The 27,337-nt window shown below is 43.5% G+C and overlaps 1 protein-coding gene across 4 annotated transcripts in view; it reads right to left on the bottom strand.

The window, feature by feature from the left end:
* The window catches only part of SLC66A2 (solute carrier family 66 member 2), a 136,538-nt gene extending 109,418 nt beyond the window's left edge, over positions 1-27,120 (bottom strand). For 3 of the 4 annotated variants that reach the window (XR_012799096.1, XM_075585536.1, XM_075585534.1), the window contains exons 1-2: positions 26,989-27,120; positions 8,982-9,325 (exon numbers count right to left, since the gene is read on the bottom strand). Coding sequence is in view for 3 of the 4 variants with exons in the window: in XM_075585536.1 (XP_075441651.1) it covers positions 8,982-9,184 (203 nt within the window). In the remaining variant the exon portion in view is untranslated. Of the gene's footprint in view, positions 1-8,981; positions 9,326-19,095; positions 19,184-26,988 lie in introns of all 4 variants that reach the window. The other variant, XM_075585535.1, reaches the window with a different exon arrangement.
* Positions 27,121-27,337: the final 217 nt, after the last annotated feature.

A 27,337-nucleotide genomic window follows, 5' to 3' on the forward strand; every position in this document is an offset into this window, starting at 1 on the left:
TTATGTTCTGATGATCCTTTGGTTGTTACAGCAATGTAGTACTGCTGCTTTAATACTTGGAAAATATGGGGTAAGGGGGAGGGGAAGGAAACTCTCGCTTCAGCTCAATTAAAATAAATTGGTAACAAAAGGTGCAAAAGGGGATAGAGAACGATTATGAAATTAGGGGAAAGCACACCCTTTTGATAGCACTCATTGTAAAGTACGGTAAGATGGAAACATTTTCAAATAAAACTTTATTTAAAGTTGAACAAAAAAAAAAAAAGTAACAAGAAAACATCAATAAATGTGTATAACTAAATCTACCTAAATTATATATAACAATGTATCACTATGGTGACTAAACATACAAGACAGACCGAAGTGCTAAATACATAAGTAACTAAAACTGAGAGGGGAAATCCTAATAGTTAATATTAAATTACATTACTAGTAATTAGAACCTCAAAAGGTCACAGTTGATAGTGGATAGCCCCTAGGTACAGCACTAGAAGTAATTTAAAACCTGTATATCAAACAGGTAGCGTAAGACTGATAATGTTAATATTTACAAATAAATGACGTATACTTATGCCTACAAAGAACCTGCAATTGGTGCAATAGATTGTAATATAGCTATCATATTAGGTACTTTACTTAGGCACACAAACTGTGTTAGAACGCCTTGAGGCACGAATCAAAGTTCGTATCAATTTACAGCCTCATTAATACATGAGCAGATTACTATGATATATACATACAAGTGTATCAAGTGCAAAAGAGCCCACAAAGTGTGTTGATGTGGCTCTGAGGCACGGATCAAGTCCGTATCCAGTTATAGCCTCCTAAGTTAATATTATAATGCACTCTAAGTAATCAGAAAATCAATAGCTCATAAAAAGTCAAAGACATGCAGTGAGGAACAAATATGTCGCAGACAGACAGGGTGTATCAAAAGGCTCACACACTTGGTAAAACAGCCAGCAACTGTATTGGCTACATACAGTGCCAAGAGGAGCAATCAAGTAACACTGCAACAGTATATATATCAATATCTCATATGTTGCTATTACCATCGTCATGGTATAGCATTAGATACACCTCATTATACTCTCTTTGTTTAGTGCAGTGTTATACACATTGTCTCTGCTTGCAGAGTGTGTGTGTGTATTGTATCAGACCTGTATCATGGCGACTTGCGGATAGACCGGCACTCAAATGTGCCTCTCACCCTCGTCGCTGCGTGCATACGTCATGACGTCAGTCTGGTTCCGCCTCCCACCTGACGTACGTTTCGCAGAGGCGCTTTGTCAAAGGTGGCGACGTGTGGATCTACGGAGGAGGTATTTATATGCAACTAATCACCAATGGAGCAGTGATGTCCGGCACCTGAGATTAACCACTTGATGACTCTCAGGCATTCAAAGACAGTGGAGACAACAATTCGGAATGAGGGGAGGGAAATAAAGAGTCAATGACGGTTTAGTGTCTTAAAGACACAGTTTGTTAATTGTGTCTGAAAGTTTACGAGGGTTCCTGATGCAAATAAGATGCAGTTTGAACCAGGTAAGGATAGTGATATATACAAAATTTATGGATAACATGATAATAATAAATCTAGAGGAAAAAACCTTCTAACAGTGAGTAAGCATCACTTGCTATTCAAATGAAAGGGGAGAATAGAAAGCCCTCATTGATTCCTCTTGGTGCTAATGTGCCCAAGACATAAATCCATTTGGATTCTTTCTGGAGAATGAGGCGATTCCAATCGCCACCTCTTGGATTGGGTGGAACACTTTCTATTCCCAAAAACTGGAGATTAGTAATATCTCCTTAATGCATTTGATGAATATGGTTAGCCAGGAGTGTGTCAAGATGGTTACGAATAGCCCCCAGATGTTCTAAAATCCATTGGCGAAATTCTCTAATTGTCTTGCCAACGTATTTTTTGTGGCACTGACATACAACCTGATAGATCACACCCTTGGTTCTGCAGTTAATAAACTGCCTCACTGTAAAAGATTTGGTGTCATTCCAATTGAGAAAGGTTTTGGTTGGAGAGATATGTGCACAGGCCTTGCAGCCCTGGTATTTGAAATTGCCAGTCGATCTATTCGCCAGGTATTGAGTACAGTGATTCTTAGATGGCTATGAACCAGTTTGACTTTAAGGTTCAATGCCCTTCTACTGACCAGGGTAGGTGTAGATTTCAGGACTTCACTCAGGTCTGGATCTTCAGTGAGAATGGACCAGTGTCTGTTTAGTATAGTATTAATTTCAGACCACTGATTATTATATGTTCCCACAAACCTTATGAGTTTGGAGTCTTGAATTTTAACCCGATTGTCACTCAATAAAGTGTTTCTGTCAGTGAATTTGGCTCTCCGATAAGCTTTTGCAATCGATCTTTGACTGTAGCCTCTCTCCTTAAACCTCTCTCTCGCATCCTGGCTGTCTCTATTTAAAAAGCTGTTAAAGTCGAGCAATTTCTGCGAATACTCAGAAATTGACCAACAGGGATACCTTCTTTTAGTCGTCTCGGGTGATGACTCTCATAACGTAGAAGACTATTAGTAGCAGTCGTTTTACGATAGTCATTTCTACTCTGTCATCAGCTCATCTTGAGATTTTCAGATCTAAGAAGGTAATCTCCTGTGTGCTAATCTCATAGGTCAGATGAAGGTTATACTCATTGGTGTTAAGTATCTTAACAAATTCAATAAACAACGCCCGTGTCCCCTGCCACAGGATCAGGATGTCATCTACGTAGCGGACCCATAGTGAGATATGTGTTGTGAATATCTCATTGGCTTCTTGGAAGACCACCTCCGCCTCCTACCACCCAAGATAGAGATTGGCGTAGGTGGGGGCGCAGGTGCTCCCCATTGCCGTACCTCTAAGTTGATGATAGATAGTACCATTGAAGGTGAAATAGTTATGAAGGTGAAATAGTCAAGACTGACGTAGATAGGGTTTTTCCATCTAGAGTAAATGTCATTAAGTCTATTTAAAGCATCCTTTGTATCCCTCAAAAAAAGATGGTAAAGTGTTGACAAAGGGTCGCAGTATCTGATCAACATACGTACTGCTATGTTCAGTAAGGTTGGAGATACCGGACACAATGAACCTTCCAGGTGAGGGCAAAATGCCCTTATGTATTTTCGGCAGGCAATAAAAAGTTGACAGGACTGGTGTTGATGTTAATCGTATTCTTTTTAACATCAACACCAGTCCTGTCAACTTTTTATTGCCTGCCGAAAATACATAAGGTTCATTTTGACCCATAACTATTTCACCTTCAATGGTACTATCTATCACCAACTTAGAGGTACGGCAATGGGGACCACCTGCGCCAATCTCTATCTCGGGTGGTGGGAGGCGGAGGTGGTCTTCCAAGAAGCCAATGAGATATTCACAACACATATCTCACTATGGGTCCGCTACATAGATGACGTCCTGATCCTATGGCAGGGGACACGGGCGTTGTTTATTGAATTTGTTAAGATACTTAACACCAATGAGTATAACCTTCATCTGACCTATGAGATTAGCACACAGGAGATTACCGTCTTAGATCTGAAAATCTCAAGATGAGCTGATGACAGAGTAGAAATGACTATCGTAAAACGACTGCTACTAATAGTCTTCTACGTTATGAGAGTCATCACCCGAGACGACTAAAAGAAGGTATCCCTATCGGTCAATTTCTGAGGATTCGCAGAAATTGCTCGACTTTAACAGCTTTTGAAATAGAGGCAGCCAGGATGAGAGAGAGGTTTAAGGAGAGAGGCTACAGTCAAAGATCGATTGCAAAAGCCTATCGGAGAGCCAAATTCACTGACAGAAACACTTTATTGAGTGACAATCGGGTTAAAATTCAAGAGTCAAAACTCATAAGGTTTGTGGGAACATATAATAATCAGTGGTCTGAAATTAATACTATACTAAACAGACATTGGTCCATTCTCACTGAAGATCCAGACCTGAGTGAAGTCCTGAAATCTACACCTACCCTGGTCAGTAGAAGGGCATTGAACCTTAAAGACAAACTGGTTCATAGCCATCTAAGACCCACTGTACTCAATACCTGGCTCACGAATAGATCTACTGGCAATTTCAAATACCAGGGCTGCAAGGCCTGTGCACATATCTCTCCAACCAAAACCTTTCTCAATTGGAATGACACCAAATCTTTTACAGTGAGGCAGTTTATTAACTGCAGAACCAAGGGTGTGATCTATCAGGTTGTATGTCAGTGCCACAAAAAATACGTTGGCAAGACAATTAGAGAATTTCGCCAACGGATTTTAAAACATCTGGGGGCTATTCGTAACCATCTTGACACACTCCTGGCTAACCATATTCATCAAATGCATGAAGGAGATATTACTAATCTCCAGTTTTTGGGAATAGAAAGTGTTCCACCCAATCCAAGAGGTGGCGATTGGAATCGCCTCGTTCTCCAGAAAGAATCCAAATGGATTTATGTCTTGGGCACATTAGCACCAAGAGGAATCAATGAGGGCTTTCTATTCTCCCCTTTCATTTGAATAGCAAGTGATACTTACTCACTGTTAGAAGTTTTTTTCCTCTAGATTTATTATTATCATGTTATCCATAAGTTTTGTATATATCACTATCCTTACCTGGTTCAAACTGCATCTTATTTGCATCAGGAACCCTCGTAAACTTTCAGACACAATTAACAAACTGTGTCTTTAAGACACTAAACCGTCATTGACTCTTTATTTCCCTCCCCTCATTCCGAATTGTTGTCTCCACTGTCTTTGAATGCCTGAGAGTCATCAAGTGGTTAATCTCAGGTGCCGGACATCACTGCTCCATTGGTGATTAGTTGCATATAAATACCTCCTCCGTAGATCCACACGTCGCCACCTTTGACAAAGCGCCTCCGCGAAACGTACGTCAGGTGGGAGGCGGAACCAGACTGACGTCATGACGTATGCACGCAGCGACGAGGGTGAGAGGCACATTTGAGTGCCGGTCTATCCGCAAGTCGCCATGATACAGGTCTGATACAATACACACACACTCTGCCAGAGACAATGTGTATAACAATGTGTATAACACTGCACTAAACAAAGAGTATGATGAGCTGTATCTAATGCTATACCATGACGATGGTAATAGCAACATATGAGATATTGATATAGATACTGTTGCAGTGTTACTTGATTGCTCCTCTTGGCACTGTATGTAGCCAATACAGTTGCTGGCTGTTTTACCAAGTGTGTGTGAACCTTTTGATACACCCTGTCTGTCTGCGACATATTTGTTCCTCACTGCATGTCTTTGACTTTTTATGAGCTATTGATTTTCTGATTACTTAGAGTGCATTATAATATTAACTTAGGAGGCTATAACTGGATACGGACTTGATCCGTGCCTCAGAGCCACATCAACAAACTTTGTGGGCTCTTTTGCACTTGATACACTTGTATGTATATATCATAGTAATCTGCTCATGTATTAATGAGGCTGTAAATTGATACGAACTTTGATTCGTGCCTCAAGGCGTTCTAACACAGTTTGTGTGCCTAAGTAATATTGCTATCATATTAGGTACTTTACCATCTATTGCACGAATTGCAGGTTCTTTGTAGGAATAAGTATACGTAATTTATTTGTAAATATTAACATTATCAGTCTTACGCTACCTGTTTATGATATACAGGTTTTTAATTACTTCTAGTGCTGTACCTAGGGGCTATCCACTATCAACTGTGACCTATTGAGGTTCTAATTACTATTAATGTAATTTAATATTAACTATTAGGATTTCCCCTCTGTTTCAGTTACTTATGTATTGAGCACTTCGGTCTGTCATATGTTTAGTCACCATAGTGACACACACACACAATTTAGGTAGATTTAGTTATACACATTTATTGATGTTTTCAAATATAAATAAAGTTTTATTTAAAAATGTTTCCATCTTATCATACTTTACAATGAGTGCTATCAAAAGGGTGTGCTTTCCCCTAATTTCATAACCGTGCTTTAATACTTGACTAGCGAGAGAGTCAACAGAAATGCTGGGTGCAGCCTAGGATATGCTAAAAAGCATAAGGTGTGTGTTAAGGGACGCACAGCGAGAGAGGTCATATATATGGCGCACACCTGCTTCATATAAAAAATATATGACGAAATGATTATAGTTCAAAAACAAAAATCACATTCACAATAGCTCTATTGTTTTGAATTTTAAGCTTCTGTACATAAGTGCAGGCTGTGAATCATCACCGCCGAGCTCTTTTATTCACGACAGTGTAGGCGTCCTCAGATGTCATGGCAATGGCAGGCTACTTCATGCCTGCCGAGGGCGTAAAACACGCCCACCTCGGAAGAAGTCGTGTTAGGTGGTGAAAATGTACGTCAGATTACACTTTCGTCACTTTCTCGGCGTCTCTCCCCCCGGTCGGACGTGTTCCAGGGTCTCTTCGAGCAGCACGAAGCAGTGGGACAAGGTTTTCAAGCTAACCGGTGTATCCTAGACTTCAGCTACAAGCCAGTTATGCGTCGTCATGGCAATGCAGCGTTACCATGGCAACGTGTTGTCACATGACCGCGCGGCATCATTTGACGCTGGAGCAAAGGTGGTGGTGGGGGGACAGCAAGCAGGGGGGCGTAGAGTAAAAAGTTTGTATTACTCCAGGTATCAACCAAGATTCTGAGTGCATTATTTCTCCTGACTGTGCGGCTATATACTAGGGTTTATTCATTATCTGTAAGCAGGAGACGCACGGGCCGCTCGTGGGGGTATCTTTTTAAGAAAAAATAAACGTACTCAGTGTAGATGAACATAGTAGTATTTAAACTCAATCACTGGGAGTGTCTATTTATTTTATGGTACATGTATGTACATTGGTATATTAAAAAGGTACATAGAATACCTAGGGATATTCAATGATCGCCTATAAGAGTATGCTTGGCATCAGCCTTTAATTTGTGTTATGCATTTGTTCAGTAGCCATTGGAGGTTTAAAGTGTTTTACCTATGAGAGCAATTTTTGGCGCAACACACTCCTATAGGTGATGATAGATTGCCTGAGGGTATTTAAGGGACTATACGACCTGAGAAAACCACACCCCTGACCAAGAGGATACTCCTCAAAACACGTAGGGTGGTTCTCTATAGGTCGCTCTGAAAGTCTTTGGAAGTGGAGCTGATTGAGTGTTGTGGGAGAGAGAGAGCAAGAGAGAGGCTTGCAGAGTTCTGCCCATTGATAGTGACACCAGGACGCATGACACGTGGTGCGGAATAACTGCCTCGTCGCTTACACTGGCGGACGCGCCTGGGAAGACGGGAGGATCTGCTCTTCACAGCTGACTCGGACTCCAAGACTCCATAGGCCTGGTTTTATGCCGCTACTTACGGAAGTCTGTAAGCAAGTGTTTTTATTGTGTCATATGCCCAGCAAAGTGACTTATAACACCATGAGATGTGCGCTCTTTTCTTCTTCTGTAGTATCTTTTGGGACGCCTGAGTTGCATCCTACTAGTATAGAGCAGCACCCTCTGGATTGGACTTGTTCCCACGTGTCTTGTTGTCTAAAGATATGTATATCCATTTTTATGTGTGACATCGGGGTATAATTTAGCATGTCCACTTGTTTTCCAATTGAAGCCTTGGCGCGTGCGTGTATATATATATATATATATATATATATATATATTTGATATTATTAGGTTTGTGTAGTCCCCTGGTTTGAGTTGATTTTATTGAACTATAAATCATTTCCTGATACATTTTTCATATGAAGCAGGTGTGCACCATAAACAGAACCTCTCTCGCCGTGCGCCTCCCAACGTGCACCACTTTGCTGTTTTAATACACGGTAGAAAAAAAAAATTCAAAGTGAGACAAACAACCAAAAAAAAAAATGGAATAAAAAAAATGAAAAAAATCTTTTTTTTATTCCTTTATTATTTTGTAAAGGAGGCGTACATGCTCCCAGAACACGTTTTGTCATTTCCCACCCCAAAAGGTTAAGAGTAGAGCTTGTATACTCACAACAGCAACCTTTTAAAGAAATAAAAACAAACTTGCAATGGGAGCATGCGCTTCTTATTTTTTTTCTTATTCTTTTAAGTAGCTTGGGAAATAAGGCTGCGCTTATAGTGCCGGCGACGTTACAGCAAAACAAATGTATTGCCGCCATCACATGCGCTTATAGTAGAAGCGACACGACGACGCTACGGAACGACGGGAACGGCTTGGTCGCGATCGCTGGAAGTCTAGTCAATTTGATTTTTCCCGCGACCGCAGCGTGACGTCACCGTCGCCGGCACTATAAGCGCAGCCTAAGTCAACAGGGGAGGAGCTGCAAGGATCCCCTGGATCTTTATTTGATCATATTTTACAATTGGTGACTATTGCATTTTAGTCATAAGACTGAGGATGGACATACAGTTGTTGTAGAGGTAAAAGTAATTAACTACATTCTTTGAGTACTCAGGAAAAGGCGATTACATGTTCTTTTGACATTATTTCAAAATCATACTTAATGAGTTTTGTTTTGGCAACTCTGATCTATGGGCACTTAATGAGTTTTACCTCTACAAGGGAGAGAGGGCCACCACACTTTTCTCTACATTGACTCCTTTTTGGACGTCAAAATATTTTTACAAATATATACGTATTTTGTCCACTTTTTTATTCACATATATAGGCCTATTTCACACAACAAAAAAATTGTGACACGGTACATATTTTCTAGAATATTTGTTTTTTTCTTCTACACTTGTCATATTATTTCTATTTCACCTTTTAATTTAATGCCCTCTATATATCAGTTACATTAAGATATGCTTTTTAAAAAGGATTACATTTTCCTCCATTTATAGGAGTCTCTTTTCTTCCTATGCACTAGCATTTATCCTTATAGCACCACTTCTACAACCCAACAATACAGAAGCATTAAATGTAAATGGAGGTTGTCCTTCCCATATTCACACTACAGTAAAAAAAAGTCACTTACCAAAATAGTATCCGTAATATATTGGCTATCAACAGCATAAGACATACGTAAGTGGAAAATCCCTCTGCGTTCTGTGTTCGTCGGATGTCTCTGTATTGAGGTATATATGGCACTATGCCTCCAAAGATCATGGCAGAAGAGGCTCCCCAAGATACCAGCCGATGCAAAGAGGCCACAATCCATTCCATGCCTTCTCCCTCCATCACTGCCAGTGGTTTCTGACTCAGACTGTCAACTTAATCCAGCTTTCTGCCGCTGTCTTGAAAGTGCTTTCTGCGAGGATTATTTGGGAGGTTGCTGGCTCAACCAAACAGCTGTCGCAGTTTTACATCCCATGGTACGAGCTGCAGGGGGAAAAAAAAGGAAATACGTGTATGAATTATTCGTTCCTTATTTGAGCCCCACAGTACCAGAGCAACCTGCTACTCAATGTTAGCCTGCTACTGACACCATCTCATCACCACAATATATACAAGGAGTTTGAGTGTAAAAGTGAATATCCCTTGGAACAGTTCAGTATTGGCAGGGAAACTTCTACGCCACAGGAAAAATAAATATTTGGCCGACAACATACAATACGGCAGTAAACGTGTAAAAATATTTCCGGTTAGAGTGGATATATTTCCCTGTCTTAGTTGTCAGATGTCTCAGGCCCTGGGGCTTGCAAGATTCAGACAAATTGGACAATAGTTATCCTTTTAAAATAACCCACTAGACCACCACATCCACTCTGTTAAACGGATGTGCAGAATGCAGTCTGCTTATAAGATATAGTTATATAATATAGTTATATTAGTAGCACAACCCCATGCACTTCAGCATTCAATCACCACAAAAAACTGCAGACATTTTAAAACATTATTAATCGAGTATTGTTTGACCTTACCCATTCCGAACACGTTAAAAGCAGTGCCACACCTCTGACAATAAAGTGACAATGGCTGGATATTCCCTTAATTACTGTTCCATGGAGTATTCTTCTAGGTACCACTGTCTGCCATATCAGTGATCCAGTCACAATAGTTATAGCACTAATGGAGCTGTCTTCCAAAGAGTGCTACCCAAGTAACATTCGTACACCATGGGAGCCACACACACAAGCTGCTGGTATACAATACTTCGTAATGACTCCACAGCATATGAAAAGCGAAACCAGTTGCCAGATCATTTGCATAAATACCAACTAACAGTAGGAAGGATTTTATTTAAAATATAAATGTTAAAGCTGCAGTTCACGCTGCAGTCCCCCCCCCCTGTCCCCCAATACAACCTGCACACTGACAAGCTATTAGCCTAGTTGCAGATCGATCCGTTCTCCTGTAAATCGATCGCTTTGCTCTGGGATATTTAATTAAGTTATTGCTGCAAAACAGTACCCACGATGCAAAGTTCTGTGTGGAAGATCATGTGACCAGGCAGTTACTAGATACAATTGGTGCACTGCTAGAGAGGGGGCAGGGTTCAAAAAGGGGTGTGCCAGAGCCTGTGTCAGAAGAGGAAGGAGGGTGTGACTTTGTAAATGGCTACTATATAAAAAAAACTAAAACAAATGCATGCTACATTAGAATACATTAAAATGTCTTTAAAAAAACAAACGTTACAAGTATTTTATTATAGTTCAGAAACAACCGATTTAAAAAAAAAAAAAACACATGTAGGATATTGCTTTAACTGCTGCTTTAAGGCACACATTTAAATATTTTAGGCACAGAAGACTCAGAACCATTTCTTTAAAAACAGAAATTCAGTAGTTCCCAAGTGGTGCGAGGCCGGGACCCCTCCAGCTATATCCCTGCAGGTGGGTACTGTTTATTGACCGTAGTTTATTTATCATTCAGGGTCTGTGGTATTAGGTATCCTATAAAATGCGTGTATAGGCTCTGGATATGGTTAATCTTTAACCCTGAGTCTTTGAAGCCCAGATTATGAGGGGATATATGGGGTCTTTGCACCGTGGCAGTATGATTCCTTCAGCAGCTCAATGTGAGATGGTCACCCCTCCTCCCACTTGCAGCTGTGGTGATGTGCCCCTCTGGTCTGTCCCCCTAGTTGTGGGGACCACCCCCCCTCCTCTGGCCTCTGGGTTTAGGGTTTTGTGCTATTGTCAATTGACCTGGGGAGAGCAGTGTCCGGTGGCGTCCTGGTGGGTCTCTGAATAGAAAATGGCCCCCTGCCTTCTCAGAAGTAATTAAAACAAAGATGTTCCGAGAGCTTCCGGCGACGTCAGGGAACATAGTCGGATAGTCGAGGAGCTCCCGCCACCCTCACAAGCAAATTGCATGATCGAGCGACCCAAACCACACAAAAAAGCATAAAAAACGCACAAACAACTTAGCAGACGTTAGGGAAGATGCCGGCCCGCCCAAAGGGGACCCAAGGCCCAGGAGTCACAAAATACTTTACCCCCGCGCACCACCCCATTGAACAGAGCGGGGACTCCCAAGATGGCGCCGAGGAAGCAGCCCATGTGGCACTAACGGACTTAGCCCCCGACTCAAAACAATAGTGAACAAACACTACTTCGAAGCCCTCTTCCAAAGAATGCATAAGGAGCTACGCAAAGAAATCCTAACGGACATGAACATGGCGCTGGAAGGCCTGAGAACGGAAATACATGGGCTAAGCGCACTGAGGTGCTGGAACGCAAAGTCACAGACGTAGTTGGCACACAACACGCAACAGAGGAAGAAGTCATAAGACTCGGCCAAGAAGTCGCAGACCTGCGAGACGTCCTGGATGAACAAGAAGACAGGGACCGAAGGCAAAACCTGAGAATCAGGAATATATCAGAGACGATCACCGCCGAGGGGCTTCATGCCTACCTTCGCAAACTATTCCTACAACTAGCCCCAGACCTGTCGGAGCATGATTTCCAGATGGACAGGGCGCACAGAGCGCTGGGCCCCAAACCTGCGGACCCTGAACGACGCAGGGATGTAATCATAAAGCTCCACGCATACTCAGCCAAGGAGAAGATCATGGCTGCAAGCAGGAGAGCAAGAGATATCCAAGTGGAGAACATACCTCTACAGATCTTCAGCGACTTATCCAGATCCACGCTAGAAAAAAGGAAAGAAATGAAGCCCCTCAGGAACATACTACAAGAAAGGGGAATCTCCTAGCGTTGGGGTTTCCCCTTTAAGCTGATCATCCTGAAGAATGGACGTCACCACACAATTTCCAGACCACAGGATTCGCCGGCGTTCCTAAAAGCGTTGGGGCTGAGTCAGCAACAGGACAACAGACTACCAGCCAAGTCCCCCACAAACAATGATGAGATGGAGGTTCCCCGGGCCTCTGAAAGGCTGGCTAATCAGAAGAACACAGAGGCCCCTAAGTAACGGACATACCACCTGAAGCACGATGGCGGTCCCTCAAAAGGGAACAACAAACTATGAAAGCAGCCCTGAAGCAAGTAAACCCCATAAACCACTGATCCGCTCCCTTACATACCCCCCCCGCGCTCCCCTTCCCCCCCGTTCCCCCTCCCCCGCTCCCCTCTCCCCCCCCCCCCCCCCCCCGCTACCTGCCCATCCTCACTCCCGATCCCCCCGTTTTTTATTGTCTAGCCTTAAGCAACAATCAAAAGCAAAATGCAAATGTGGTAAGGTAGAAACCGAATGATCATAACAAAGAACAATGTGGTAATGCAGATACTAGCAAATGGACTATGCAGAAATAAGATATAAGCAGAAGACAATTAGTAAATGCAAATGATATATGTAAGATGCCAATTGCTCATGTAAGAAATAGAGTTGATAAGCAGATAAAAGCAAATGTACCCCCTAGCAATAGGATATATGTATCGGATGATAAGAAAATGCAATTGTCATATGATAAATGCCAAATGTTGTGTTTTTCCGTACAAGTTGTCAAAAAGAGAAGAGACAAAGGGTTAATACAAAAAAAATGTCTACACAGATAGGCATCCACCCCCAAGTGGTTCCTTCCCCCTCCCCTCTCCCCCTGCCCCCCCCCCTCTCTGCCCCCCCCTCCGCTCTCCCTCCCCCCCCCCCCAAATGACAAGATACATGCAAAGACAGAAAGGGAACAACACGATCCCACGCTAAGACAAACCAGACAGTCATCCTTATCCTATCCAGAGACTCCCCCCACCTCCCCCCCCCCCTTTTTGCCCACCTCTCCCTCCCCCCCATCCCCACCTCTCCCCTCCCCCCTCCTCCCCCCATCCCCTCCTCCCCCCATCCTATCCCTCCGTCTTGAAGAGGAACGACGCACCTCTATAGCGGAGAAGTGGAAAATAGCATCTAGAGGAGACGGGGCTAACTCCGGGCCCAGAGTATCCAAAAAGCGGGTTGATAAATATTGAACGCCCACAACATAACAATATAGACTATATAAATGTTGACCGACAAAATAGAGGTCTTAAAAAAAGGTTTTGTTTCTTCCAAAGGTTTATGTGATGATGTTTAGAAATGTTTATAGGACACCACACTAAGTGGTCTCCATAGAAGTGGTTCTAAGTAAGTTTTCACACAGAGGGTGTGGGACCCTCTTTCCGGTCTCCGACCGTTTTCTGAGTTCTGGAAGGATCTCTAGGGGTAATAAACCCCCGTACTTGTCTCGCCCACAGGGGAGAGGCCTACTTTCTAGGGCCATCTGAAGGCCCAACGACCCCCACCCTTCCTATTGTGTCTCCCTTCCCCTCCCCCCCACCCTCTCCCTCCCCCACTCGCCTACACAAACTCACCTAAGGCTCACAGGACTAGTAGCCCTCACCGTGGGAATACAGAGGGCCTCGGAGCTCAGAGCTCCGAAAAACAAGCACGACACAAAATGACAGACATAAAATTAATCACGCTTAACGTAAAGGGACTAAACTCAAATAAAAAAAGAAAACTAGCGCTCCAGGAACTCAAAAAAACAAAAGGGGACATCGTTTTCCTGCAAGAAACACACTTTAACTCACCAGTTCCCCCAAATACAATCAAGCGCCTGTTCCCACAGGCTTTCTACGCATCCTCCCCGAGTAAAAAGAAAGGAGTCGCTATCCTAATAAGGAACAATGTCCCCTTCGCCCTAACTCACACTCAATCAGACCCAGAGGGAAGATTCCTGGTGATCCGGGGTACTCTAGCAGGTTCTCCCATAACATTGGTGAACATATACGCCCCCAATGAAAATCAAACCCTGTTCCTCAAAAAAGTGCTGGACTCCCTGGAACAGCAGGCACTCTCTTCCTTAATTATAGGAGGAGACTTTAACATGGTCGCCTCACACACACAAGATAAAACGAAAACTCCAAAAGACCTACCCAATGCAACTCAAGGCACATCTTACATGATCCAATCACAAAAAAAAGCAAAAAAATGCAGGGAAATAATAGAAGAATTCTCCCTGGTCGATGTGTTGAGAGCTCAGCACCAGGGTCAAAGGGATTACAAAAAAGAGAGACACAGCGCACAACGCTCAGTGCATTACAAAATATTATTGACATGAATAATAAATGGTGAGTAATGTGCGTACATCAAATAAATTAATATCAAGCAGTTTCGGGATATTTTACCCAACGCCTCCGGAGACCAGGATGTAAGTCTTTGCAGGGGTGATACTGCTGTCCTCGATGGTGCAGGGTCCTATTGAAATGTGTGCACAACCTCTGCTTGATCTTGCTCCCCTGAGCACAGGCAGGCTGGGAGCTGCTGATTCCTGCAGTGTTTCAGCAGGGCAGTTTTAGACATCAGCTGTGCGCCAACACTCTCCTCCGTGTGAATCACTTCCTGGATCGTGACGTCACCGCAGGGATTCGGCGCCGCTCAGCAACAGTCAAAATCGCGCAGTAGGGTGCCAGTATGGGGCTAGAGCACTAGTACAAGCTTGTCCTACGCGTTTCGAAACGGAACGTTTCTTCTTCAGGGACTAATATTAAGTGGATTTCGGGTAAAAGCTATATATCCCGCAATCGTGTCTCATTGGTTAATCCCTTAATCCTATTGTCCAATAGGGAACCAACGGGGGCGGGATTAGAGTCCCGAAAGACATACGTCACTACCAAAGGTTAACATATGCAAAAAAACTTTGAACAAACTTTAATAACAAAAACAATGTTAACCAAGACGCAAATGATGGGCTAGAATAAAGAAAAAAGTGTTAAAAACATGTCATATACACACACAATCAATAAAATCATTGCCCTATGGACCTGAATGACAAATGGTGAAATATAAGGTATATAAAAAAACATAGATGTGTTCAAGAAGGGTCTAAAACATATTGAGCAGCAGAATAAAAGTTAAAAATGATCAGGCCAAAGATTTAACATCTAAATTCTTGGAGAGGGGATACCGTCTGGAGAAATTAAAAGGGGACCTGGAGAAAATAAGAAAAATAGAAAGGAAATCCATGTTAACAAAAAAAGATAAAAACAGTAAAAAATCCATAGAAGAGGGCAAGTGCAATGTATCTTTCATTACAAATTTTAATTCAATGACAGGGAGGATCGAGAAAATTATACAAAAACACTGGTCAATCCTTTCAAATGATCCGTTTTTGGGCACCCACCTTTCGAAATTCCCAAAATTTATTTACAGAAAGGCTAAAAATCTAAAGAATACGCTATCCCCTAGCGATATCAAATTAAAAGAACAACACAGTGGGGAAAGGCAATGGTTGAGTATCAAACCAACTGGGAATTTCAAATGTGGGAGATGCTCTGTTTGCAAACATATGCATCCAGATAAAAAAACTTTTAAGTGTCCAAACGGTGATATTATTAATATTAATGATTTTATTCTTTTGTAACACTGACCATGTAGTTTATTTATTAGAATGTCCCTGTGGTCTTTTTTATGTGGGACGCACGAAGCGTGCTTTGAAAGTACGCATTTTAGAACATTTGCGAAACATAAAACTGGGGTTCATGAAACACAGTCTCTCTAAACACTATGCAACATGCCATAACAGTGATCCCTCAACCCTCCTTTTTAAAGGTATTAAACATATTCCAAAAAATAGGAGAGGGGGGGACAGGATTAAGGAACTATCCAGGCAAGAAACCTTCTGGATACATAAACTAAACACCTTGTATCCAGGAGGTTTAAATGAAGACATAGATATTTGGTCTCTATATTAATCATTTTATTAGCAAACTCTTTTTAATTATTTAATAACATAAATTATATAAACATATTATGTCCTTTTAGTGGTATTATGCATTTAGACATGTAAATCATTTTTAACTTTTATTCTGCTGCTCAATATGTTTTAGACCCTTCTTGAACACATCTATGTTTTTTTATATACCTTATATTTCACCATTTGTCATTCAGGTCCATAGGGCAATGATTTTATTGATTGTGTGTGTATATGACATGTTTTTAACACTTTTTTCTTTATTCTAGCCCATCATTTGCGTCTTGGTTAACATTGTTTTTGTTATTAAAGTTTGTTCAAAGTTTTTTTGCATATGTTAACCTTTGGTAGTGACGTATGTCTTTCGGGACTCTAATCCCGCCCCCGTTGGTTCCCTATTGGACAATAGGATTAAGGGATTAACCAATGAGACACGATTGCGGGATATATAGCTTTTACCCGAAATCCACTTAATATTAGTCCCTGAAGAAGAAACGTTCCGTTTCGAAACGCGTAGGACAAGCTTGTACTAGTGCTCTAGCCCCATACTGGCACCCTACTGCGCGATTTTGACAGTTGCTGAGCGGCGCCGAATCCCTGCGGTGACGTCACGATCCAGGAAGTGATTCACACGGAGGAGAGTGTTGGCGCACAGCTGATGTCTAAAACTGCCCTGCTGAAACACTGCAGGAATCAGCAGCTCCCAGCCTGCCTGTGCTCAGGGGAGCAAGATCAAGCAGAGGTTGTGCACACATTTCAATAGGACCCTGCACCATCGAGGACAGCAGTATCACCCCTGCAAAGACTTACATCCTGGTCTCCGGAGTCGTTGGGTAAAATATCCCGAAACTGCTTGATATTAATTTATTTGATGTACGCACATTACTCACCATTTATTATTCATGTCAATAATATTTTGTAATGCACTATGAGCGTTGTGCGCTGTGTCTCTCTTTTTTGTATCCATTTGTTAGTTCCAGGGGGTTCCTGAGCCCCCCCATCTTCCATCACAGCTGCAGACGCTCAATCTTAGGTTAAGTTATTTATTTCATATATTCTCACTTATCACGTCACGTTTAAAATTTGATTGCGCACTATTTCCCTTTTTTCTATTCAAAGGGATTACACCTTCTTCTCCGCCCCTCATCAGTCCTACTCGAGGTTAGACTATTTTCTGGGTACCAACAACATACTCCAGGCTTCCTCCCACTCCATTATCGGCCCAATTACCTGGTCTGACCACGCACCAGTGGAACTCACCCTCACCCTACCCTTTGTCAAAAACAATCCCTACAAATGGAAGTTGAATGATTCCCTACTCAACTGCCCAGAGACAGAGACAAATATAAGACGCAAACTCTCCTCCTTTTTCCAGATAAACGCAGGTACGGTCTCGGCCCCGGCTATGCTTTTGGAGGCACACAAGGCCTCAATTAGAGGAGAATTAATCTCGATATCGGCCTATAAGAAAAAACAAAAAGCTAAATTCCAAACTGAACTAACAGATAAAATCAAACACCTAGAGCAGCAACCCAAAACAACAGCATCCAAAAAAATACTAAAGCAATTAAACCAAACGCGAGCAGCTCTCAAACAAACACAATTAGAGGAAGTAGAAAGGGCCCTAAGATGGACAAACAAAACAAAAATTCTTTGATAAAGGAAACAAAGCCGATAAGCTTTTAGCCTCGAAACTTAGAGGCATACGGGTAAAGTCACAAATATCCAAAATCCGCACAAAATCAGGGAAAATCACATATGACGGAAAAGAAATAGCACAAGAATTTGCTGACTACTACTCTCAACTGTATAACCTACATCCTCTGGGCCAAAATCCGACCCCCTTAGACACAATCTCAAAATACCTGGAGGAGTGCTCCCTCCTCTCCCTTTCACAGGCCGAACTAGATGAACTAAATAAAGACATTACCCTAGAAGAACTAACCGAAGCCATTAGCTCCCTCAAACCGGCAAAAACTCCGGGCCCGGACGGATTTTCTAACACTTACTATAAGACATTCATGCTGACCCTGTCCCCTTACTTGCTTGACATGTTCAACTCTTTCTTACAAGGAGAGCCAATCCCCGCTACCATCACTGCAGCAAATTTAGCCATTATCCACAAGGAGGGTCGAGACCCGCTCCTTTGTGGCAACTACAGGCCAATATCCCTACTTAACTCAGATCTCAAAATTTACAGCAAGATACTAGCAAACAGGCTCAACCCAATTCTCCCCAGACTCATTAATACAGATGAAGTAGGTTTTGTGTCAGGAAGACAGGCCTCCGACAATACACGCAAAATAGTGGATATCATCAACCACATGCATCTCACAGGAACCAATGCAATGATCCTGAGCTTCGACGCGGAAAAAGCGTTCGACAGGATCAGATGGTCCTTCCTAGACCAAACAATGCTGAAGTTTGGTTTTAGCGGTCCCTATTTAGAGGGTGTTAGAGCCCTCTACCAAAACCCCACAGCATATGTAAAAATTTCAGGAGGACTATCAGACCCAATTACAATCAGAAATGGGACCAGACAGGGCTGCCCGCTATCCCCACTCCTATTTGCCCTAACAATTGAACCATTGGCAGCCAAAATTAGACAAGAAAAGGGCATCAAGGGGATTTCGATCTCCACAAAGGAATACAAAATTTCCCTATTTGTGGACGATGTGATCCTGACCCTCGCTGACCCCCACATCTCCCTCCCGAACCTACAAAAGGTACTCCACCAATTTGGAACAGTCTCTGACTATAAAATAAATATAGACAAGTCAGAAGCACTTAACATATCCCTCCCTAACACAACATGGAAGCTTTTGCAGTCCAATTATAAATACAAGTGGAGCACCACATACATCAAATACCTAGGTATAAGAATCTCGAGCTCCCATGGATCCCTCTATCAACACAACTACCCCCCACTATTTGATCAAATTAAAAAAGACTTAAGAGTCGTGGAAAAAACATCAAATATCATGGTTCGGGAGAATAGTCTCCCTCAAAATGAACATCCTACCTCGGCTATTGTACTATTTCCAAACACTCCCCGTAGTCGTCCCACTAACAGCCATGAAAAATGTACAGGCCCAAATGTTCCAATTTATCTGGAATGACAAGAGACCGAGGGTGGATTACAGTACATAGGGAAAACCTCAAGAGATGTACGAATTAGAATTTTAGAACATTTAGGAAACATCAGGCGGGGGGTTAATACACATCTCCTGTCAGAACATTTCATTAAGTACCATCAAGGAAATCCCACAGGGTTGACATTTACGGTCCTAGAAAAAGTTTTACTCCATTGGAGGGGAGGGGATCGCAATGTCCAGTTAACAAAAAGAGAAACCTATTTCATTTTCACATTGAAAACCCTAACTCCAGGGGCTCAATGTGGATATTGAATTGGGAGTGTTTCTTTAAGGATTGATATATAAAGATTTCTTATGATGTTATAAATATACATTACTGTATGTGTGATATTATATTAATTATTAATTATGTTTTCTTTTATGTCTCCTTTTTTTGAGAAATACCACTATCGTCGTTAATGAAGTTAAAAATAAAGTTAGATTTAGGTTTGAGTTTTTATCATTTTAACAATTTTTTATAAATTTTATATAATTTATTATGCTGTTTTTATATGCCACATTAGGCTATCATTTGTATAAATTGTACCTCCTTTTGGAATCAAAAAAAGGTTGTTTTTATTATATGTGCCGATTTAGGCAAAAATGTATGTAAACAATGCCCCTTTTTTAAATGAATGGAGGTGTATGCACCTAATCAACGCCCACTATCTCTGTTTGCCTGTGAGTCATAATTGTTTGGCCAATAGAATGTTACAGAGAGGGAGGGCCTTAGAGTATTTAATACCCAGTTTAGCAGCAAACAGACACTCCTGATGAAGCCGTAACAACGGCGAAACATGTAGAGTGTTTCAGCCCATACAGAATAGGAAGAACAACTGAGGTCCACCCCTGTCATCAGATCTGGAAGTTCGCTTAACAACCGGAAGTGACGCAAAGGGAGTGCCTGGCGTGGACGCGAGAGTATTGCGGTAGAGCAGAGGATAGTGAGGAACTCAAAAGGATCGCGACCAGATGAGCACCCACTACCTATAATATCATACTGCCTACCTCGATCATATGAAGTGTAAGCCTTCATTTTTTTAATTCCTTTTAATACTAAATACCATCTGCACTATATGGTCTCTTTTCTTTTTTTCTCCTTGGAGGTTGGGGGCTGGTGGCTGCTGTATACACAGGGAACATCCACCCCTAAAGTTGGATGACTGCCTGAATTTGACTGCTTTATTGTGAGTAGTCATTTTTGAGCTTTGTTTGCACAAATTTATTCACAACAGTATTACACTATGTAGTGTTTCTTTATTTCATAACTACGAGACGAGTTCCCCTGATTTGTTGGAGGATCAAGAGACCGAGGGTCCCCAGATCAGTAATGTTATCAGCCAAACTAAGAGGCGGTCTGGGGGTCCCCGATGTGGTTAGGTACTACCTCGCAGCCCAGCTAAAGCAAGCCGTAGTTTGGAATTGCAACCCGGCAGCGGCCTGCTGGCTCGAGATAGAAACACATTACGCAGCCCCGCTACCACTTCAGCTACTTCTGTGGTCCCAAGGAGAAAAAGGAGGATCAAGGAGGTTTGATCTAGGAGCAATGAGATGCACGTGGGACTCGTGGCTGAAAAGCAAAGGGAAGTATGGCCTGCTAAACACCCCCTCACAAATCACCCCGATCTTTGGGAACCCGAACTTCCCGCCCGGGTGCTCCAAAAAGCAATTTGCCCAATTTCAGGGGCTTGGAATAAGGCTGGTTGCAGACTTGCTGAAAAATGGAGAGATTCTAACATTTAAAGAGGTACGGGACAAATACCAAGCTCAACACCTCCACCTATTCAAATACCTGCAAATTAGACATTTTTTGCTCTCGCGGAACTCCAAATTTCCCCCACCCACCAGATTCGAAACACTATGCGGTAAAGGCAGGTATCAAAGAGGCCTAATCTCTGAGATATATAGGGGGATAGAGTCAGCATCAAAATCCCCGACCCACCACTATATGCAAAAATGGTCTGCGGACTTAAATATACAAATTGACAATGAGGAGTGGGAGGATATCTGGGAGATGGCAGCAAAAACCTCAATCTGCACAGTAACAAAGGAGAATATGTACAAAATTCTATTCCAATGGTACCTGACCCCAGCTAGACTGAGCCAGATCTTCCCCGGCACCCCAGACCTGTGCTGGAGAGGATGTGGTCAAAAGGGAGACATGGCCCATATTTGGTGGACATGTCCGGAGATTCAGAGGTTCTGGGTTAGGATCCAGACGCTGCTCTATGAGACAACGGGAATTCCTCTCCCCCTAGATCCACTGTCCCTGGTGCTGAGTAAACCCTTTGACGACCTACCCCCACCCATGAGTAGACTGGTCTCTGCAATCTTGACTGCAGCCAGGTGCTCAATAGCAGCAGCCTGGAAGCAGGTCAAAGCCCCTGCAAGAAACACAGTCATAAGGCAGGTGGACGAAGTAATGTCTATGGAAAAATTAACAGCTATGCTGCATAAAAAAATGACACAGTTCTGGAACACATGGGACCCATGGATAGGCCCCCAGGGCTTTAGATAAAGACATAAAGCGCAAACCCTAGTGAAGGGAATAACCCAGATCCCAAAGGTGGGAGACGTGGACGAGCCAAGGGGGACTTCCCCTCCCCCCCCCCCGCACCCCCCTCCCTATGCACCCCCCTCCCTTTCTCCAATCCTCCCTCCCCCCCTCTGTCTGTCTACCCTCCTACACTCCCAGTCCCCCCCACACCTCCCCCACTCCCTTAACCCCTACTATTAAAAAACAATGTTGGCTAGCATGCACTCAATAAAGTTTTTTATTTGGTGGAACCAAAAGGTTTCCACTGAGGAGAAAAAGAAAATGAAAAGCACTAGGCTACAAATGGGAGTTTGAGCAAATAGGAGCACCAAGTGAAGAGAGTCTTCAGTTTTGTACTGTAGGTTACTGGATAGCACAATCTGTCAGAGCTCCCACAGCCTAACTAGCCAGTTCAGCAATAATACTACATGAGTTAGTTATCGATCTACCAACTATGACCTTCTTGTATCCTAACCAATTTGCTGCCTAGGAGAGACTTGTAACCATGTCTGCCTGTAGGACTACTATCTGACAGTGAAAAGGGTTAACCCATACCAAGTACACACACACACACACACACACACACGAAATTCAGAATAGGCCTAAATAAATATAAGAGCTGAAGCGACCGCCGGGTGGCACGCATGCGTAGTGGCGGGCCACTCACCACTTATTAGAGGAATTCCCAGCGAGTATAAAATATATGAGTGCAAATAGCAAAAATGTTAGAAATGTACCGCCCCAAAAAAAAAAAGATAGGGGGTTGTGTGCCGAGCACACGCATTCCAAATCAATCTTCTTGTCACTGAAATTGTGTTTTGATATTTATGATTTACATTGAATGAAAGACTTTTGAGAGTAACGGCATTGAGACACATTACTATCCAAAATATATCTACAGGCGGTCCTCGCTTATCTGACAGAATGCATCCAGCCAACCGCCATCTGTTACCGGACCGTTGGATTGCAGAGCCCCATGTTAATCGTCAGCGGTGACCGTCGGGTAAGCGGGTCTGGCAGACTGCATTACGCGGCGTCGGATAAGGCCTACGTCGGAAACCGAAACGTCGGTAAGCGACGACTCACTGTATCTTACTTTAGTTATCATAAGTCAATTATATCGTATATTCAAAGTGATGGTATGGAAATTTACTACACGAGGATCTAAGTTCTGTGACCCAGATAGGGCTAAATACCTGTTAAAGCTGTGCGCCACAACATCCACTTTGACCGGGTAGAATACATCTCCGAGTCTGGGAGAAGGAGGTGTTATTAAGTTAAAGTTCCGTAGAACACCGGTTGGGAGTCACTTGTCTAAGGGGGCACTATGCATATCCATAGTCAGGGACACGGTTTGCGAGTATCCCTTTGGGAGAAAGGGAAAGAGGTTTGTTTGTTTCATTTATGGGGAGGGGGGACCTGAATGTTTCTTTTGAGGGAGAGGGATGTATTGGAGCGGGGGGGAGGAGGGGTAGGGTGTTCTCTGCATGTAGGGGAGAGATGTTCTGTATGTTTGTACAACGGAGGTGGTCTGGTCCCAAACCACAAGCCGCAGTCACTGCGCGGCGTCTTCACTGTGTCCCTGACACGAGACCTTAAATGGGGAAGCGTCCTTATCCAAGGGGCCTTTCCTGCAGCAACTACAAGCTACTGTGAGTTGGGGCCTAGCCAGTGCTCAAGGGGGAATATAATAGGCCTAGTTTCAGACCCACTGGCTGCTGGATCCAGCTCCCTCTTCCGACTGGCGTGGTCGCGCAGAGCGCGCCAAATGTATCCACTCCGGCTCCCTGCTTCTGTCCCTAAGGCTCATGGGACTTCTAGTCCCTTGCGGAACCGTTTGAGAGTAATGGCCACTGCTCTATATGTCCTGCGCATGCGCAGGGTGTAGAATGATGGCCGCCGCAACTTGGAAGCTCACTGCGCATGCGCAAGTGCTTCTGCGCATGCGTGGCATTCGGACAAGATAGCGGTGCCCTAAGCAGAACGCCGGTGACCCGCTCGCCCGCACCGCAGCAACCTCACAGCCGTCACCCTCACACAGCCCGGAGGTAAGAGGGGGACCTAGCTACACACGTGTATTTTGAAAGGGGCCCTCCGTCTGTTTCTACCTGGCATGGTTCACGATTACGGAAGCTTAAAAAGAAGATTAATAGTTTACCATATTTGACATGCATCTCTAAAATAGGTGAACAGTGACAGAACAAGCAAACATAACATCGTCAGACATTTGGCCATGACCATTGTATATATGGTGTTCACCTGTAACCATACTGGAAAAAAGGTCGTCACTTAAGTCGGGCTGTGCAAACTTTTTAAGTCGTGTCTCCCTGCCTCTTACATACTCTTTGGTGTCATGTGATGTCACAACGTCACGGCAACACCATAGCGTAATGTGACATCGCCATGCCATTTGACGCTGCGTTGTCATGGAGATATGTCGTCAGGAGAAGCCAGGCAGAAGGTAAGAAGCAGTAACAGAGGTCCCACGCTCTCCCCCGGCAATCAATTTAAACATTGTGGGGAAGAGACGCAGGGCCACTGTAAGCGCGGTGCAACCCTCAGAAAATGTTGTGCCCCCAATTACGCACTCCTGACACGTAATTCTTCCTATTGCTTGATACAACCAATCCACTAATTGCACACTAGTACTCAGTGACTAGAAGGGGTAATGGTACCATAGTTACAGAGCACCGCCAGTTAAGTTTGTGAATTTACTTAACTTGTACGAAACAACTATTACACTTTCCGCTTCTACTGCCACCACTACACCCAAACTCTCCCTCACTGTCAATAACACCAAAATCTCATCAAACACCCCAAGTCCGTCCGCTATCTAGTGGTCATCTTCGGCTCTGATCTCTCCTACATTCCTCACAAAGTCTTGCCATTTTCACCTCTGAAATATCACGAGGATTCGCCCCTCTCATAGTGCCACTAAAAGTCTAATTCATGCACTCAGCATATCCCGCCTTCACTACTGCAACCTTCCCCTACTTGGCATTCCACTTGTCCGCCAACCCCAACCCATCCAAAGTGCTGCTGCCAGGCTTCCCGCACTCACTGCTCCAGTATGTAAATTCCTACACAGGCTTCCCGCACTCACTGCTCCAGTATGTAAATTCCTACACAGGCTTCCCGCACTCACTGCTCCAGTATGTAAATTCCTACACAGGCTTCCCGCACTCACTGCTCCAGTATGTAAATTCCTACACAGGCTTCCCGCACTCACTGCTCCAGTATGTAAATTCCTACACAGGCTTCCCGCACTCACTGCTCCAGTATGTAAATTCCTACACAGGCTTCCCGCACTCACTGCTCCAGTATGTAAATTCCTACACAGGCTTCCCGCACTCACTGCTCCAGTATGTAAATTCCTACACAGGCTTCATGCAATCACTGCTCCAGTATGTAAATTCCTACACAGGCTTCCCGCACTCACTGCTCCAGTATGTAAATTCCTACACAGGCTTCCCACACTCACTGCTCCAGTATGTAAATTCCTACACAGGCTTCCCGCACTCACTGCTCCAGTATGTAAATTCCTACACAGGCTTCCCGCACTCACTGCTCCAGTATGTAAATTCCTACACAGGCTTCCCGCACTCACTGCTCCAGTATGTAAATTCCTACACAGGCTTCCCGCACTCACTGCTCCAGTATGTAAATTCCTACACAGGCTTCCCATATCCTCTAGAATCAAAATTTAAAGCACACCCAAAAGCTCTCAAAACACCCCTTCCCCCCCCCCCCCCCCCACACACACACACACACACACACACATCAGCCATCATCCCCAAATATACCAAAATGCCCCATACTTTCTGCCTTTCCTCCAGCCTATAAAAGACTTCTCCAGTGTTGCCTCCTCTATCTAGAATTCCCTACAACACACCCTCACACTCTTCCCCCCCCCCCCCCCCCAGCTTTCAAACATGCAAACACTCCATCTGGCATAACTAACATCAAACACCCCTCTCCCCCTCCAATCCCATTGGGACCAGCTGTGTGCAGCTGGACCAAGCTCCACGCTATGCAACACCCCCTATCATCCCCACCCTCAAACCTGAATGGGATTAGCTGTCAGGATAGACCACACTCCGTCCTGAGACATACTCCATCCCACAATGAGAAGTCACTTTACTTTTCTGTTTCAACATTGCCCCTTATTCCCTCTAGAAAGGCTGTAAGCTCTCATGAGCAGGATTCCCATTATTACCTTCTGTATCGGTTTGTCCTTATTTGTATGCAACGGTTTATGCAATTATCAAATCTCTGTACCCCCATTGTACTGCAGAATATGTTGGCGCTTTACAAATGTAACTATGTAATAATTAATAATAACAACATTATTAATGTACCAGAGTTACAGAGCACCACCATCAGTTAAGTTTGTGTATCTGTTTTACGGAAAGGGATTTTACTTTAAAAAAAAAAAAAAAACACATTTCCCTTTCTGTTCTTAGCACATTGACATAGCAGAAATAACCAACAACTTAGGATACAAACAACAATGTTGCATATATGTTTAGACTTTTCGTAAAATCACAGTACTTTTTATTGGTACTACAACTAACATAAGTTGGGCAAAAATCACTGTTACGTACGTAAACATATATATATGGCAAGTGCAAGTCATTAACCAAAACTACAATTCAGGAACTTGAAACACAGGCATGAAGTTTCCAAGTAAGAGCATGGTCCATTTAGACCAATATCCTCTCTCCCACTGTGTGTGTGTACACATACATACACACTGAACATATAAAGAGTTCCTTTCTTTTTCACAGAACATGTATAATCGTTGTGTGTTTAATTACTGGGAAACAATTCATTTTGGTGAAGGAAATATTTTTGTTACATACACGTATCAGCGTTGCAAGTGCCACACAGACAAAATAATGCATTGCAGACAGTGACGAGGCTAACAGTGATCTCAGTAAACTCAGCACATAGACATGAAGCTGGTAGAGCAACAATGTCAGGGAGCAGCCTGTCCAGGTCATGCTCAACCTGACCCAGAGGACTTTGAGGGAGAGGGGGGGGGGGGTGGACGGGGGGGACGGACGGGGACCATCTGGCTTGGTTATCAAGCTCCAATGTGTCTGACAGCAGCCCACATCATAATGATCTTACACTGACAGTGCAGGGCAGCCTTGGTGACTCTGCTCCTCCTCCAGGCGGACACAGCACCCGGGGCTCTGGGTGCGCTCATAAGGTGGTCACTCTCTCCCCTGCCGCCGCTTACCTTGCGTCATGTCATGTAGTTATTGGGAGCAGCGCGGTGCCTGTGAGGATCAGCTCCGGGAGCCTCAGCACTGCGCTTCCTTTCTTCCGACTCCCCTCCCCACATCACATCACATCTGATTGGAGGCGTGGAAATGCTTCTGTGACGTCACAATGAGCGCCGCGTGAGAAGGAAGTAGAACGTTCAGGTGCCGGTGTTAGTCACACGTGGCTATAGGCATCAGTGGTTATTACACTAAACTGAAATACACATATTATTTGCAGGCCTGTCATATCCCAAGTGTCTGTAGTGAGACAATGGTTGTAAGTCTTTCTAACTCGGAGATATCTACCTCTAACTTGCAGACATG

Source organism: Ascaphus truei, chromosome 2 (genome assembly GCF_040206685.1).
Source record: "Ascaphus truei isolate aAscTru1 chromosome 2, aAscTru1.hap1, whole genome shotgun sequence".
Lineage (NCBI taxonomy): Eukaryota > Metazoa > Chordata > Amphibia > Anura > Ascaphidae > Ascaphus > Ascaphus truei.